This window comes from Papilio machaon, chromosome 11, assembly GCF_912999745.1.
Source record: "Papilio machaon chromosome 11, ilPapMach1.1, whole genome shotgun sequence".
Classification (NCBI taxonomy): domain Eukaryota; kingdom Metazoa; phylum Arthropoda; class Insecta; order Lepidoptera; family Papilionidae; genus Papilio; species Papilio machaon.
In genome coordinates, this window is record NC_059996.1 from 6,813,983 (window position 1) to 6,831,423 (window position 17,441).

The 17,441-nt window shown below is 33.6% G+C and overlaps 2 protein-coding genes across 2 annotated transcripts; both read right to left on the minus strand.

Moving 5' to 3' along the window:
* Positions 1-2,193: 2,193 nt before the first annotated feature.
* LOC106711461 (histone-lysine N-trimethyltransferase SMYD5) lies at positions 2,194-6,332 on the minus strand. Its single transcript, XM_014503776.2, has 7 exons — positions 6,154-6,332; positions 5,954-6,081; positions 5,633-5,869; positions 4,925-5,162; positions 4,264-4,441; positions 3,211-3,425; positions 2,194-2,686 (listed from the first exon to the last, which is right to left on the minus strand). Exons 1-7 carry the CDS (start codon positions 6,190-6,192, stop codon positions 2,567-2,569), a joined length of 1,155 nt encoding a protein of 384 aa, XP_014359262.2. The 5' UTR covers positions 6,193-6,332; the 3' UTR covers positions 2,194-2,566.
* A 1,778-nt stretch (positions 6,333-8,110) lies between these two features.
* On the minus strand, positions 8,111-14,562 carry LOC106711488 (organic cation transporter protein). Its single transcript, XM_014503809.2, has 7 exons — positions 14,400-14,562; positions 12,019-12,229; positions 10,732-10,832; positions 10,047-10,198; positions 9,042-9,668; positions 8,616-8,797; positions 8,111-8,269 (listed from the first exon to the last, which is right to left on the minus strand). Exons 1-7 carry the CDS (start codon positions 14,555-14,557, stop codon positions 8,111-8,113), a joined length of 1,590 nt encoding a protein of 529 aa, XP_014359295.2. The 5' UTR covers positions 14,558-14,562.
* Positions 14,563-17,441: the final 2,879 nt, after the last annotated feature.

Consider the following 17,441-nt stretch of genomic DNA (forward strand, 5'->3'; position numbering starts at 1 on the left):
GCTATATTTTCTGCCTACGGGGCTGATTTGCTTTTAGGTCCTTTTTCTTGGAGGTGTTCTGGCTCTTCATGGCGCTTGGGACAGCGTGTAAAACGATGCAGCAAGGATCAATACTCCTTCGAGGACGAAGGAAATGCAGGATGGCCGAACTGTTAGAGACAAAAATCAACACTGTGCCGGTGTATCGGCGCAGCACTAGACATGTCAAATATCAACGCTTACGTCGCCTCACTACAGCTATCTGTCACTTGGTTTTGGGAACTTTAGCGCGCAATACGCTCGAGATGATCTTGACTAACAATTCTCTAAAAATACTATCCTGAATGAATTAGTCAATATGACTGGCAAAACACATCTATACAATAAACATGATGTATAATCTGCGTCACTGAATGATGAATAATCCAATTTATATATTTTTTATTTTTGATCTATCCATAATGTCGCGTTTGTTCCGGTAATCTACGAAACGAATGGGCAGATTTTAACAGGACTTTGTCGGGAAGGTATCTCATGTATACGGAAATATTAAAGGCCGCTATTTATCTATTTTCGCGCTGACAAATACGCGTGCGATCGACAGAGTTAAAATATATCATTCGTGTGTTTCGGCAGCCCACTGACAGTGCCCAGTTACACTAGTCATCAAACATATCGAAAATAAAAACAGGTAAATAAAACAAATGCATATTTAACACATCTTTTATTGTTCTACATAACGAAAACATTCTATTATTCCTAAATAAAAATTTGTAAATGCTGTCCTAGTATATGAGTTACATATATGTTTGATTAAAAAATAAAAATCTCATGAAGCTTTATATTTTTATTTAAAATCTCATAAGCTTATGAAGCTTAAAAAAAAATAAAGAAAAACTCTCGTACTAAAGCGAAAAGAGAGCACCTAAAAATATCTAAATATCCATTACGATATTTGATGCACAAATAACAATAAAAAATGGCATAATCAGCATTTTTTCGATACTGAATTACAAAAGAAATACCAAACCTAAGTACAATCTTAAAATTAGGTAAATAAATACGATGTTAAAACGAAAAAAAAAACTCAGTTTCAGCGAAGCAGCACAAATTTATAATGTTCCAAAACCAAGCATTTGTGAGCATCTTTATTTACAAACGAGCAGGAAAACACAACTTGTCGATTATATCATAAAGTGCAAGTTGGTAGTTGCAGAAACCATAATCAATATGACAGAACTTGGTTTGGAATGACAGACAAGACGCTGCACAAACCTTCATAAAAAATTTACATATCATCAAATTTCGGCGCGAAAATATTGAAGCGGACTAAACCTACAGATTACACATGTGTACATATTACAAAAGACATACCATATTAATCTACCAAAACAGCTAGTCATTATTTAATAGAAAGATTTTTATATAATTTAAGGTATAAAATAATATTTAATAAATGTGCAAACAGCCACCAGGTTTAGCTAAAATACAGAAACAACCATTGCTAATAGACATCTACAATAAGATTTTCGATGTATTGCCAATTGTAAGTTACAGAGGAGGGGTACCTATATGTTGCCTCATCGCCCAGTTCCCTTCCCCTTCCCATGCCTTCCTTATAAGAAAAGACTAGGATTATAATTTTGCCTCTGGTACTCACTAATTGAGCCATTAATTTAATAAAAATCTAGGATTTTCACTACAACTATCTAACAACAAGCTAATATATTAAAAAAAACATCTATCGATTTATTTAGGCCATGTTTCAAATTAGGCCAGTCAAAAAATTCATCATCATCAGCTCACTATACGTTCCCAATGAAGGGGTCGAAGCCTACCCCAATTTAGGGGTGACTAGGCTATAGTCAACCACGCTGGGCCAGTGTGGGTTGACTTTACACATATCTTTGAATTTCTTCTCAAATATGGGCAGCATCACAATGTTTTTCTTCACCGTAAGAACGTCAGATAAATGTACATATGTAAATCGAAAACACATTGGTACATGGCGGGATTCGAACCCAGGACCTACAGATTGACCTACATAGTCAAGTACTTAACCCCTGTGCCACCGATGAACAAAATTCGTTTACATATAATTATATATTATTTTAATTTACATAACATACTAATTATATATGTCGTTGTAATATTGACAATGTATTTTAACAAATGCATCTGTATTTTTGTAACTTAAAAAAAATCGTGAGCGTATTTGTAAAACTAAATAATTGACATTAATGTCCAACGGTGAGTAAAACTGCCTTTTGGCTACTGTTAAAAACAACTTTATACAAAGCTATTTATACATCATATAAAATACTCTACTGCTAATAAACTTTAAATTACTTCCCTCCAAAGATAATAAAATATAACATACCTTACTGAAGTTTATACACTTTTAGTGTCATTTCACTTTAACTCATTCACATACATTTAAACTCATGTTCAATACACAAAGCACTTTAGGACTACAACGGAGACACTTTCACTGAATCTGGAGACGAAGTTTCCATGACTTCACCTTCACAGTAATTTGTTTCATCCATCATAGACCTAAGAGGCAAAATGCCAGGAAGTTGGAACATCAGTCTTCATCATCTATTTCATCATCACTCATCTCCTCCTCGCTGGTGCAGTCCGGCTGCGAGCCTTGAGCAAGGCAACGCTCACACCAACAGACAAACAAATAATTCTGTGCCAGTTCCTAAAAAAAAATCACAAAATTGCATTATAATAGTATGTATTACTATAGGTTTATACACTTTACTTATAAGTTCTTTAATTTTATCATCATCATCAGCTCGCTATACATCCCCATCGAGAGGCTCCAAGCCTACCCTAAGTTAGGGGTGACTAAGCCATAGTCAACCACGCTGGCCAAGTGCGAGTTGACTTCACACATATCATTGAATTTCTTCTCAGATATGTGCAGATCGCATCACAATGTTTTCCTTCATCGTAAGGTACATAGCGAGATTCAAAACCAGGACCTGCAGATTGCAAGTCAAGTGTGTAACCCCTGAGCAAGCGCCACTCTAAATAATTTTATGAACAAAGTTGATTAAAATAAATTGTTTGGTGATCGGTTTATGTCAAAAGTTTTCTATACCATAATTATTTCTATTTATTAAATCTTTTGATAAATTTTAATAGTCTGATGCTAAATCACTTATCAAATTATTTATTAAGACGTAAAAAAATAATACAACTATAAGCCATTTTAGTTACCTTCTGTCTAGAATGCCTCGACCTTTGAAGTGAGCACTCGTCTAAATAGCTTATGGATATCTCATCTCCAGGCATTATAAGATCAATTGCTTTCAACTGTATCCTATGGTTGCCATACGGAAATGATGACTCAGCATTAGGGGCACAGCTGTGATTGCATGCACTCTGCAATCGGTACAGACCTGAGCCTTCTGTGTTTAAAAAAGTACCGGATTCTGTAAAAAAAATAAAAAGTAGAAATGTCAAGATTTTTTTAAGTATTTGTTTATTTGTTTCCTTAAATTAACTGAAACATTTTAATAAATATTGGCTGCAGAGAAATGTATGGTAAACAGTTATAAACAATGATGCTCACTTTCTAATCTCTTAAAAAAAATACACAAAAGCACCACACAAAAACTTTAAAAGGTGGGTTTATTTAACAAATTAATTAGTGTAAAATAATATATACAGTACAATCTCCCTAATCCGGCACTATTAAAAACCGGAGGGTGCCGGATTATTGGAATGTTCGGATTACTGGGTTATACTGAAAAAGTCATCAGTAATAAATAAAATAAAGCATTTCATAGAGAGAATAAATGTATGTAATGTATTATGGAACAATTGAATTAACATGTAGGCACATATGTAATTAACTAGTTTTGAAATAATCATAGGCAATCTCCGCCCACGCCTCCCTTTCCCCTCTATACCTGTGCGACCAAAGCGCAAAGGGAAAGGGAGGCGAAAGCGAGGAAAGCGTATCGAAGTGCCGGATTAGTGAGATTGTACTGTACTATAAAGTTAAATAATTAAAATTTGTTCTGCAAATTCTTAAATCTTACTAATATTATAAATGCGAAAATTTAGATGAATGGATGTTTGTTTTAAGGTATCTGTTGATAAAATTTGGCACAGATGTAGAACATAGTCTGATAGAACACATAGGCTACTTATAACGATTTTTTTTTTAATTTCGCCCGGACAGTCACGGGCGACAGCTAGTGATTTATAAATTTTACCACAAGAAGATATAATTCAAGAGTGAAAATAATCATATTAAACACTTACCTTGTTCTACATATTGATACAGCTTATCAATAAACAAATCAAGTTGTTGTCTCTCATCATCTGACATAGTCAATTCTGATACGGAATTAACCCACATTGCAAGTGGGCTTGTACCAATACCTTGACCATTTGTACCAACTAGTGCCATTAAACTGCAAAAGCCTTCCGGTGTCAGAAACTGAAAATTGTTTTCGTAAACTATAGTTTTTATTTCATAGACACTAATAAAAATGTCAAAAAATTACATGAATAAGAACAATATGTTACAGATGATAAACTACTTTTAGTGAGCTATCTTTATACCAAATTTTTTAGCTTAAAAGATAATGATCTAGCTGAAACTTTAAACATTAGATTAAATTCAAAAAGCTGATTATGAACACAGATTTATTTTATACTAGCTTTTACCCGCGACTCCGTCCGCGCGGAATAAAAAAAATGCACACAAAATAAAAAAGTTCCTATGTCCGTCTCCTAGTTCTAAGCTACCTCCCCATCAATTTTCAGCTAAATCAGTTCGACTTATCTTGAGTTATAAATAGTTTAACTAACACGACTTTCTTTTACATATATAGATGACTACATCCATATAAAATCAGAACTTTCACTGGTTAAATTTATCACATAAACAGTGTTCATTTTTAGCATAAAAAATCACTACCTCTTGTATGTGTTCTCCATTAATAACATTAGCTGTCATATCTCGCAATGTATTCAGTTGATCAGTAAACTGTTCACCGAGTAACTTATGAACAAGTTCTGCATCCTCATTTACCGTTCTATGACAGAATTGTTTGATAACACTGGCTGCTGCAGTAGGATCATTACTCTGTTCTATAAAAGCCAGTATTCTTACTAAAAGCATTACACTCGTTGTTTCTGGTGGATAATGCATTTGTCTGGAAAATCACAGAATGATGTTGTACATGTTTGGATTTCCAACTTCATATAGTGATTTTTTTTTATTGAATGATCACTAAAACATAGACTATTAAAGTTGGCCTAGGTAGACTTGATAAGGAAATCAAATTCTAATTTAAAATAGTGCTACTTTGAATCGGAAGAAAAACTGTCTTGCTCAGTATAGATGTCAGCATGATCAAAAGTGTATATCACAGATATCAAAACACTTAAATTATCCACAAATTACTCTGTGGACTGCAGCATTGCATTCCGGCTTCAGGGCTTTTAAAAATCCAGCACAGTCAGTAAGGAATATATTTTTAATTTTAATAAGAAAGATATACAAAAACTTTGTCAGATGATAGTGAACTATTGGTGCTGGCACCATCTACTTAGAGTTTTCAGTATTTCTCTTCATTCAATTAATGGTACAATTTTTAAAATTAAAAAGATAAATTACACTCACTTCCAAGTCTCCAAGAGTACCACTATAGGATGTTGTGCATCAGTTGTGTCATAACATAAACTTCTATGATAAGTATCAAATGCTCGTTGTTTACATTCCTCTCCGCAGTATAATGTACTGCATTGCTCACAAGTAGCTATATTCTCCAGGTTTATATCAAAACAATTGGCATGTGGTAGGACTATATCTGGTTTACAAGACAGTCGTCTCACATTTTGTTCTGGCGTTTCCAATGGCCTAGAGAAATATAAAGCGTTTGTTAGATCTTGAATTTATACAATATACGAGCAGCTAATAAACAGAAAGAAACAGTGATATAACCTCATACAGTAGTCACATGCTAAATATCTGTATGCCGCATTCCAAGCAAATTGGCACGAAACTAACGGGTCTTCTTCCAATATAATATCACCTTTGTCATACTTCTTGGTTGCAAACAATCCTTTTCCCTGTAAATAACGAAAAAAAGATAAGTCGAAAGCTCACATTTGAAATGTTGTTTACAAAAGCAGTGAAATTACCTTTTTGCTATTAGAAGTTCTTATTTCAAATCCTGCCATATTATGTGTAGGACTTGATATTTATTTAAATATATAAAAATTTCCACTTTTTAAGTAAATAAGGCTTTTTGAATTAGAGTTTGCAGAAATAAAATGAATTATAACTCGTTGTTTTACAACTTATAACCACGATGACACCAAGCTTGGTGATAGTCTGACAGTGACAGATAACAGATGCCAAGTCTTTTTTGTTGATTTTTTGGCCTGGTTACTAGACCTTTAAGCCAGTGCTAAGCGCAAGAGGAAGCTAAATAATTGTAAATTAGAAATTGCCATATTGCAAAGAAAAAAGATAACTTTTTTGACAATTTTTTTTCATACTTCTTTGTTTCAATTCCATTATCATCAGTCTATACTCCCAACTTACATGCCTATTCATTGTTTGGCGAGATTCTTTACTTAAATATGTATGTTGTGTATAAATGTCATAACTAAGAGTTAGCGACGAAGTTATTTTATCTTTTTGATTGTAGTACTTCCCGGAATTTAACGTTAGTTTTAAACATTTTGCCAATAAAGCAAGTTAGAGAAGGAAATCAAAATAAAAAGGAACAGATTGATTAAAAAATAAATTAAAAGAGGAATTGGTCATTAATAAAACCATTACTGATTGGCGAAGATCACTTAATTTATTTCTTTAAATAGGTATTTATTACAAAAAAAAAACCTGTTTACAACAAGTTGCATACTATTAAATAACCTTAATATAAATAAACATAAGTATTAGCTACAATATACTATATGATCACATGTGAGATCGACGGAATAATTTTTTTTGTTAGCGAAATGAAAACATTCTTTTAAATATTTCAAAAAGAGCGAAACAGTTTCATATGTTTTTTTTTATCTCAGACATCGGTTTGAATTAACTTTGTAAGTCTAAAAATAATCAAAACATTCAATAGAAAGTAATACATATCTAAAAAAAACTTAAACAACTTTATTAAAAATTAACGATTGAACTAAAAACAATGTATGGCCAATACGCATTCAAAAACGTACGGCTACATTTTTATTTTCATATAAAGCTATATCGTACATGGGTACACTTACGAAGCTACATCCTTATACTTACACTAGCGACCCGCCCCGGCTTCGCACGGGTGCAATGCAAAATATACCTACTACAGAATAAATGCACAATTTATTTAAGGTACTTAAATGGATAAGGATTAATGCTGTATTGTTTAAAATCACTTCGTAAAAGAATAAAAATGGTTATGCTGGGTTATCCCTAAGAGATAGACATATACCATCGCGGACTTTTTTGTTGAACTTTTTAAGGTGAACAATACTGTAGTACATTATTTTGGTCTATCTCGTAGGGTTCAGCCAGCGTTTGCAATATAAGCGCAAAAAAAACGTGCTTATTTACGACATCACATTAGAAAACTTTAAATTTATCAGTGTTTCTCTACTATATTATGCATTTATTATACATACAAACCTTCCTTAAGAATCACTCTATCTATTAAAAAAAACCGCGTCAAAATCCGTTGCGTAGTTTTAAAGATCTAAGCATACATACGGACATACAGCGAAAGCGACTTTGTTTTATACTATGTATTGATTTACGTTAAAATTGTAAGTAAGAATGAATTAATATCATTAAATTAAAGAGCGCACTTTAAGACCTTTAAAATAACTTAGTTCGTGACGAAATCTAATAGAAATATCAAACTTATGTATAAAACAACCATCTACTATCGTGATACTTACCGTTGGTTTCTGAGACCGTTTAGAACATATTGTTATCTCTATTTTGTCAAAGATAATAACAGCAATGACAATACGTTTTATAAAGAGATTTAGGTCTCAGAAACCCACTGTTATAAAAACATAATTTTGTCTATGTTTCTTTAAAGACAACGAGATATTTTTTACGCTAGTGTTGTAACAACAATTTCTGTATTCTATTTTACAATGCGGTAATAATTTTCTCTCTATAATTATCCACTTGCGCTATAGTATCAAACAACGGTAATTTTCTCGTTTCAGGCGTAAATGTAAGAAGTAATGCGGAAATAATCGCTGTAGATGCGAACAGGAGCGATGATAGGAACGTAATTTCCGCTGACTGAAAAAAAAAATCATTCATATTTTAAATTTTAAAAATAAAATAAAGATAACAATTTTTAACACTTCAAATACTATTATTATATATTAAATACTCTTTGTTTTTATCTGTGTTGCGCTAGTGCTTAAGTCCAGAAATGAAACTAAAAAAATATAATCTACGTTTGAGTAAAAACGCAATAAAAATTTGTAGAATATAAAAAGTTTACAAACCAAGATTTACAATTATTTTATTACAGGAATATTACAATGATAAAGTTATAAATTAGTCTTATTTCATCTCTCTGTACGTAAAATGGTAATAGAATTTCTATATTATTTATTCTGTGTTATTCCTATACTCTTACCAATAAAGGCGTAAGCGGGGCAAGCATGCTTCCAATTCTTGCGGCCGTGTTTCCCCAACCAACAAGCGAGCCTCGTACACTCGTAGGGAACAGTTCTAAACTGTACGTATAGATGCCTGTGAAGCATACCACGACTCCAACTTTTCCCGCTAAGAACAATGCTACTTTCAACCACATTATATCTGTAAGAAGAAAAATTAGTGAAAGCACTATTGAAACATACAAGTTACAGTTTAGTAGGACTATTCGTGAATTAAAAAAATAGAGACGGTAATTCAAATGACACGGATTGCTTTAAGTTAAAAGTGACTTGTGTATTATACTAAAATTAGTAGTCAGTACTTTTTTTTTAATTTGTTTGATATTAATATGTTGGTCCCCAATTTTATTTGTTACATTATGATAATATTACCAAATATTACCTACCTTCAGGTGAAAATGCTTGTGCTAACAAAAAAACAGCTGAAAAAATATATCCAAATTGCAGTGTTATTTTCCTGCCAAACTTTTTGAATGTATAATATGCGATGAAATCTCCAGGGAAAGATGATAAAGACGTAAGAACGAAATTTGTGTATTTATTTCCAGGTAACAGTATAGAATGTACCGCCATTCCATAATATATAAAGCTGGAAGAGAAAAAACAGAACGATGCGACGGCTAACCGAATCATTATCTCTTTAGAATTGATAATATCTTTAATAGTCTCTTTGTCTTTTTGTACGACAACATTGAATCTTGATCGTAGGTCAGCATCACTTATTTCACTTATCTCTTTATCTGTGACGTTTATTTTATTTACTTTAGCGATAACTTTTAGAGTTTCTTTAGCTTCTTCAGTTTTCCCACGGAGCAGTTGCCATCTTGTGCTCTCTCTTAATATGAATACGTAGAAAATGAATAAGAACATCGGTGTGTATACAATTAATATCAATGTCTTCCAATACTGAAGTCCCATTGCACTAAAAGCGAATAACATCTCTCCGATGTATACTGCATAAGAGAATATAACTCCTGCCAACACTCTTGTCGATTCACCACCGACTTCTATTACTGAAATGGAAATATAATTTGTAAGGAGAAATATTATCTGAAAGAACAAAGAATTTAGAAATAAATAGATAAATAGTAAGATATTTTCAATAAAACAGAATATATAAGTTCAACCTCCGTAAACATCCGATTATCTCACAAAATTTTAAGGGACAAGGATTTGTAGGTATGTCATCGACTACTTTATAAATTAATGAAGTATACAATCGTTCGGTGATATGGACTTCGATATTCTACGATATTGTTGTACATATAATTTATTTACAAACGTCTTATTGATGTTGCAACGGGTATCTAACTACTCTACAGTTGTCGAATTTAAACAACGTCTCATAACGTTCAAATTTTACATTGAACTGAAGTAATATTTACACTTACATAAAACAACATTGACGGTGTAAAGACCGGAAGCAAGCATTGATTCTAAGAACTCGATCGCTAAGTATGCGTAATAATTCTGGACAAATATTTTGAACACGCCGACAGCTGCGCCTATCGAACACATGATAATGGTTGGTTTTCTGCCGATTCTGAAAAGAAAACAGAAATAGAAAGAACTTAAACATATCTTACTAATATTATAGTTAAATGCAAATGTTTACATGGATGTATGTATAGATGTTTGTCAGAAGGTATCTCCAGAACGGCTCAACGGATCTTGATGAAATTTGGCGTCGTTGTAGATCACAGTCAGGAAGTACACATAGGCTATTAATTAAGTTTATTTTTTATTCGGCGCGGACAGAGTCGCGGGCAATAGCTAGTAAAATTTATAAATTCTGTAGCACTGATTACCACATTTATAGCAGAAGGGTGTAAACGTTGCCTAACGTTAATAAGAAGAATACCAGAAATCATAGTTAATAGTTAACGTAAAAGGTATTACGTTCTTTCTTCAACCACTAAGTTTCAAAAGTACCAACAGCGTAGGGCCAAGAATTACATGATTGTAGAAACCGAACGCTGATCTTGTGAAATTTGATTTGAAAAAATTTGGTGTTTTACTTAGACAATTTTAATAATCGTAAGATATTCACATCTGAAGTACTTATGTAAAACTTACTTATCTGCTATCCATCCAGAAATCATGACGGAGGCAATCATGCCGGCGTTGTGAACACTACCGACCAATGTCGACTTCCATGATTGACATCCAAGATTTAGCTGAAAGAAAAAAAAAATCATTAATACCTACCGGTAAAAAATAAATGGCCTAAGTTCTCCCGCACACGTTTCGGAGATTACCCGGAACAAACGCGGGCTTCAGGACAGACAAACGATAGACAGACAAACATTTTAAAAATTAGTTTTTCGTTATAAGTAAAGCAGTTTTATTCACATTATAAATAGATAGATAATCTTCGTATTCGTACACAAAGGATGGCCAAAGTCACAGTCACATTTGAAATTATTTTTAATACATTACATTATTATGGTAATAAACTAATTTAGATAAGAAATTGCACATCAAATATAATCAAACAAGAAACTGTAATAAGCTGGGGTATAAAATATTAATCGGGGAGTATACATATGTTTACATTAGGTGCATTAATTTACATAATAAATATCACTATCACACTAGTGACTTTATTTTCGTTGCCTAGGACTAAGTCTACGGGAGTCACCAACATCTGCCAGTTTTTTTTAACCTTAATTACATTATCATATCCCAAATGTCTGAACAAAATTACCTTTTGAATCTATCATCTTTTCAAATTCATACGACTCGGGCTATCCAATAAAATAATACAAGATATTTTTTTTTTAAATTTACGAGACGAGATAACCGAATGAAAGCGAGAGTCAAGGGAACGTCGATATTTTTCCCGCTTATAGAGGTTTCCCTCTTATCCAACTTTCTCACTTATGGAAGTCATCTGTCTGTGTCGGACTATGAATCTGGCTTATTAAATTCCGACTATAAGGTACTAATGTACTTAAAATTTAATCATATACAACGGTGCGTCACATTAACCTTCTAATAACCAGATTATGAAGCGTGCCATAACATATAAAGCTTAGAGTATTTACTTATGAATAGGTACCGTTATATATTTACAACTATAATATTTACATAACTGGTAGCTTATAATTTTAACTTTAAACTTAGAATAAAAAGAAAAACTTTACGGTATTTTTTGAATACTAAATCCAATGTTACGATAAGAATGATCTTATTAACCTCATTTCTAGTTAAATAATCTAAAATCCTTTAAGTGTTAAGTGCATAATAAGTATCTGCTCTTTCAGATCTTCTGAACAGGACTACGCTTTGTAAATTAATGAATAATTCCAAAGAACCAGTCTATCATATTATTTTTAAATTGTTTCATATTTTCTAACTCACCGCGGCAACTATTGAATTGTGATTCTCGTAGATCCACTCGTGGCATTCTTCTAGAGTCTCTTCGAATGTCGCATTCGAGCAAGTATTATCTAATGTACCAAAACTGCTGACATCTACAACCGGTCGGAAGCATTTCGAGTCCACATTTTTGGGCCACCACGGCGGTATTTCCGCGCTAGCGTTCGTACCATCACATTCGGGTACGCGGCATCTGAAACCAGTTTTCTTTTATTATTTGAATAAATCACTACTCCTGACTCATCAAATAATAATCCGATTACGATTTGCGGTAACATAATTTCAGATTTATTTTGTATAGGAAAAGGAAGATTGTCTTAGCACCATAAACTGGAAACTCAACTCCGATTATAGTTTAAAAGATCGAGAACGCAACACATTTAACAGTCAGTATAGTTTAGTCGTAAATGATAGGGTCTGAGTTTAAAATTAGGATTCCTTATAATCTGCGAAAGTTTGTGCCGTAAATAGATCATCGCACATTGGGGAAAGAATTCCCAAAGTTGCTTTTAATTTTGCCATCACATGTGCCTGGTCTATGTTTATATCCATGACTGCATCCCCTTCTTACGCATGTAAAACAAAAAACTTGCCGTTTGTGCGGAGTGTTAGTGTAGTATGTGTATCGATTTTTATTAGCTTTTTAAAAGACCACAGAATTTATATGCGAAATAGATATATCTGGCGAAGGCGTGATCCTCTCTGGTCGCCAAATGTCTTGGTGCGTCACATGAATTTAAAATGAAGCTTGACCGCTTTTTCGATTAATGTTCCGTGTGTGACTGATAAGCAAATGCTATCAATGGAATGTAATAAACTTTATTATTATTATTTTACTTCTTTTCATAAGGATTAGAAACAGGTTCTGCGTCAGGATCCACTTTCAGGCCTCGTAATTATTAGGTTTATAAAGATATGTACCATCTTTAACAAAAACGTAGGTTGCTAAATAATCTTTCTGAATAGTTTGTACTATTAAATGGGAGACGTTTCACTAATTAAAATCAATTGGCAACATATTAGATAATTTAGTCGAATTGTTTCAATGATACGTTCATTTTTGATTTACGAACACAAGTATTATTCAACAGGACATTTCAAACTAACACTGATTATCGTATAAAAGGTCTCAAGTAGAATGGTAAAGGTACGGAAGGTAGAAGTTATAAGAAAAGGAAAGAAGATATACTATTACATATATATTTTATGTCGCTTCGGAATATTTTTTGTCTTCATAATCTATGGTAAATGATTCGAAAATTTTACGAAAACTTCTGTGATTAGATTTGAAATGACTTAGCGAAATTAATTAAAAGGACAGTAACTCGAAACTGAAGCATGTTACGATCATTATGACATCCCTACTTAAACGAACTCAATTACGCATCACCTACTATTTTCGTAGTATTTTTGTAGGATTTTTATCTTTGTCCTCCTAAGTGTTATAATCTTATCACAGAGCCTTTGTTCCAATATATTCAAAGATGTTTGTAAAGTCAACCAAGCCGCACTGGGTCACCGCCGCCGACTAAGGCCTAGTCACCCCTAACATAGGTTAGGGCTCCTAGTATTTTTTTCCCTGGGGGTATCAGCGTCGTGCGTTACGCCGACGATACCCTCGTGACGGCTCGGGGCAGCACTGACAGGGAAGCCCATTGCGGAGGAGGACGTATTTGCGGACCCTGTTCGTCGCCGCAGAGCGGTGGGCAGGCGGCGTGCACACGACCGCCGTTTGCCCCCCTAGTGGTAGGGCTCCGAGCGATAGAAACTACCATCCCATCGCCACCTATCAATTATACGTAAGCCGCATCTCGATATTCCGGGTGCGTCTTACTGTAAGATGGAGGGATTCCTCGTCCCAAAATGAGACGAATCCGTCTTGGCGGACGACGCTGCCTGGGTCGCGGACGATTGCGCAAGTGTTCCCGCGACCCAGTCACTAGGCGACGTGAAGGAACATCGTTGGGTTTTAGTTGGTATTCCTGTCACATTCCATCTCGTGGCCGGCGAGTCCAACATACCCTCCTGGAAACGGGAGGAATGCGTAAACGCATTTCCCAACATAAAAAGGGCTCCTTGTATTTTCTCTTATAAAAAATATCGAATCTTACTTATTAATATTACATGTGGGAATTACATTAACATAATTAATAACATTATTATAAGTGCGAATGTTTAGATGGATGGATGGATGTTTGTTTGAAGGTATTTACGGTACGGTTCAATGGATGTTGATGAAATTTGGCACAGATGTAGAACATAGTCTGGAAGAATACATAAGTTTTTTTTAAATTCCGCGCTGACGGAGTCACAGGCGACAGCCTTAATATTAGTAAAATTTAAATCACGTTGCAAAAACTTACCTATGGGCTACGTCTTCAGCAACAAATATATAATTAACATGGACCATAGATACCATTACAAGAGGCAAACTAATTAAAATATATTGAAATAACTGATACTTTGAAAATTTTTCAAAATCTTTAAACACATCACTCTGCGCCGTATTTATATTTAACATCGTAATTTTTTTATTTTAATGTCTAAAAATTATATTTAAATTATTTTTCTATTTAATATTTATGTAAAGTTTATTTTGGACTAGTTGTAACACTGTAGTATACGGATGCCGCCAAACTACTAATTGAATGGCGCGACGGTACTATAGGATTCGTTTGCGTGCGCGTACGATAAGCGAAGAGTTCGGAGATTTACATATATAATTAATGATTGTTTCTAAACTACTATTCGAAGAATTATTTTTAAATTACACTAATAAAATGTGACAAAACGGACATAAATTTTTTCCAGAGATTTCGCACGGTCTTTTAAAAACAAACATATATTTATTTGTATAGAGACGATGTCGATGTCTGATATTCGTTAGGAGGTTGGCAGAAGGTTAATATTAATAGATACAGTATATAATTTCATACTGTTACTACATACATATTGTTAAAATCTTGCGTCCAATTTTAAATACCTTGACACAGGTATGATCTTTGGTTCCATCGCCACCTATCAATGAGATGGGAGACGCACCTCGATGTTCCGGGTGCATCTCACTGTAAGGTGGAGGGACTCCTCGTCCCAAAATAAGACGAATCCGCCTTGGCGGACGGCGCTGGCTGGGTTGCGGACGATTGCGCAAGTGTTCCCGCGACCCAGTCACTAGGCGACGTGAAGAGCATCGTTGGGTTTTAGTGGGTATTCGGTCACATCCCATCTCGTGGCTGGCGAGTCCCACATACCCTCCTGGAAACGGGAGGGATGCGCAAACGCATTTCCCAACATAAAAAAAAAAAGGTATGATCTTTGGTTGAGGTAATTAAATTAACAAAAGTTAACTAAAACGGCTATAATTCAACCGAAAAATTAAAGCTTTCGTAAAGTTGTGCTACTATAATTTCGATAGAAGAGATTCTTTGAGAGAGAAATGTGAAAATGTTGTTTTTTTTATTTATTTATTCACATTAATGTACTTGTCCTTATCGCGTAATAACACAGTAGTAGAAGTTTAGCTAAAGCTATTCTAAAGTAAAATTATGCATTTAAGATGCAAAATGTGGCAACCGTTATATTTTGAATCTATTTTATTGTTAACTAGCTTTTTCCCGCGACTCCGTCCGCGCGGAATAAAAAAAAAAAAGAAAACGGGGTAAAAATTATCCTATGTCCGTTTGCTGGTTCTAAGCTACCTGCCTACCAATTTTCAGTCAAATCCATTGAGCCGTTCTTGAGTTATAAATAGTGTAACTAACACGACTTTCTTTTATATATATAGATAATCTGAATACACATTTTATATTATACCTATTAAACATAATTATTATGTTTAAAAAAACTCTCCCTAGTGTAGTATACATTTGTCATATATTTGTAGGAAGACATCCTGTGAAGTAGCCGTATTGTGGGTTTCAACTAGCAAAACGCTAATAATATACGAGTATTGTCATAATTTTCATTCTAAATGAAAAAACCTGAGGTAACATGTTTCCGGAATTGTGTTCTGGCAGTTAGAAACAACGGATATAAGATATCACCAAGATTTTGAACTTTATTGACAATGATATTTAGTTAACAAATTGACACAAAAGAAGCACTTCGAATAATAATTAACACATGTTACGTCAAATCACATGAGACTGTCACAAACAATATTGAAAAAAATAATAACAATCTGAAAGATTTCCACTGAAGTTACATTAATTTTTATCATAGTAGTTGTTGCCTGCGACTCCGTCCGATTTAAAAAAAAACTAGTAAGTACCCTATGTGTTCTTCCAGACTAAGTTCTATGCGAAATTTTCACCAAGAGCCGTTGTACAAAAATGCCGTTTCGGAGATACCTTCAAAGAAACATCCATCCATCCATATAACATTCGCATTTAGAATATTAGACTAGCTGTGCCCGCGACTTCATCGCCTGACGTACTGTCTTCTGGTACAATTTTAATTATTTAGGCTAATTATTTGACCTAACCGACGTATTATACGTCATACGTCAGGACTACCTACCCACCCCCGTAACTCATACGGGCGTGATTATCTTGTTATTTTTTTACTTAGTCATAAAATATTACAACAAAACATATAAAATTTTACATAACGTTCACATAAACCTTACATATTCCGATACAAACTTTCATCCCCTATTTATTATGAACCCTTGAAGGTAGAGAATGTTGATTTGATACATGTCTTTAGTTCCGACGACAACATAATATTAAATGTAAAAAAAATGTTTGGTGTTCTAAGTTTTTTGAACGAATTTTGCTGAGCTAGTATAAAACATGTCTAAGTATGCGCAATAAACATTGTTATTCTCTTTGCTATTAAAGAAGTTAGCACATGTAAAGCATGCAAATTTTTAAACAAGGAAATGTCAATATTTTTAGTTTTTATATTTTCTCAGTTGTGCTATACAAAAATATTATTTTAATCTATAACAGGATTTTTTTGGAAATAAGCTATTGTCTGAACAATATTTCATGTCAGTTTTTCTATCATTATCGATTGATTCATCATTTACTGTTGATTCTATTTCTACTGCCGTAATTGATAAACTCATATTATAATTTTCTCCCAAACACGTCAGGCCAATAAATTGTTTTATCACATGAGATGATATTTAGATTAGATCAATAAGCATTTGGGAAGCCTTTAAACACTGTGGTAATGTTATCCTAATTACTTTTAATATAAAAGCGAAAGCATCCATCTTGGATGAAATGATGGATGTTTGTTTGAAAGTATCTCCAGAACGGGGTCTCGATGACATTCGGAACACATAGGGTACTTATTAGGATTTTTTTTTATTTCCGCGCGGGCGACAGTTAGTTTAATATAAATAACATGACTTCGTAATCTCTAATGAGGCACGTACATAAGAATTATTTTAAGGT

Excerpts from the sequence above, each read along its gene's own strand:
- LOC106711461 (XM_014503776.2), bottom strand. The coding sequence starts at position 6,192 with ATGGCAGGATTTGAAATAAGAACTTCTAATAGCAAAAAG. Across the intron at positions 5,870-5,953 it reads GCATGTGACTACTGTATGAG|GCCATTGGAAACGCCAGAAC; the intron begins GTTATATCACTG and ends ATATTTCTCTAG. Across the intron at positions 3,426-4,263 it reads GTATCAATATGTAGAACAAG|AATCCGGTACTTTTTTAAAC; the intron begins GTAAGTGTTTAA and ends TTTTTTTTACAG.
- LOC106711488 (XM_014503809.2), bottom strand. The coding sequence starts at position 14,557 with ATGTTAAATATAAATACGGCGCAGAGTGATGTGTTTAAAGATTTTGAA. Across the intron at positions 10,199-10,731 it reads TCTGGATGGATAGCAGATAA|AATCGGCAGAAAACCAACCA; the intron begins GTAAGTTTTACA and ends TTTTCTTTTCAG. Across the intron at positions 9,669-10,046 it reads CACCGTCAATGTTGTTTTAT|TAATAGAAGTCGGTGGTGAA; the intron begins GTAAGTGTAAAT and ends TTTCCATTTCAG.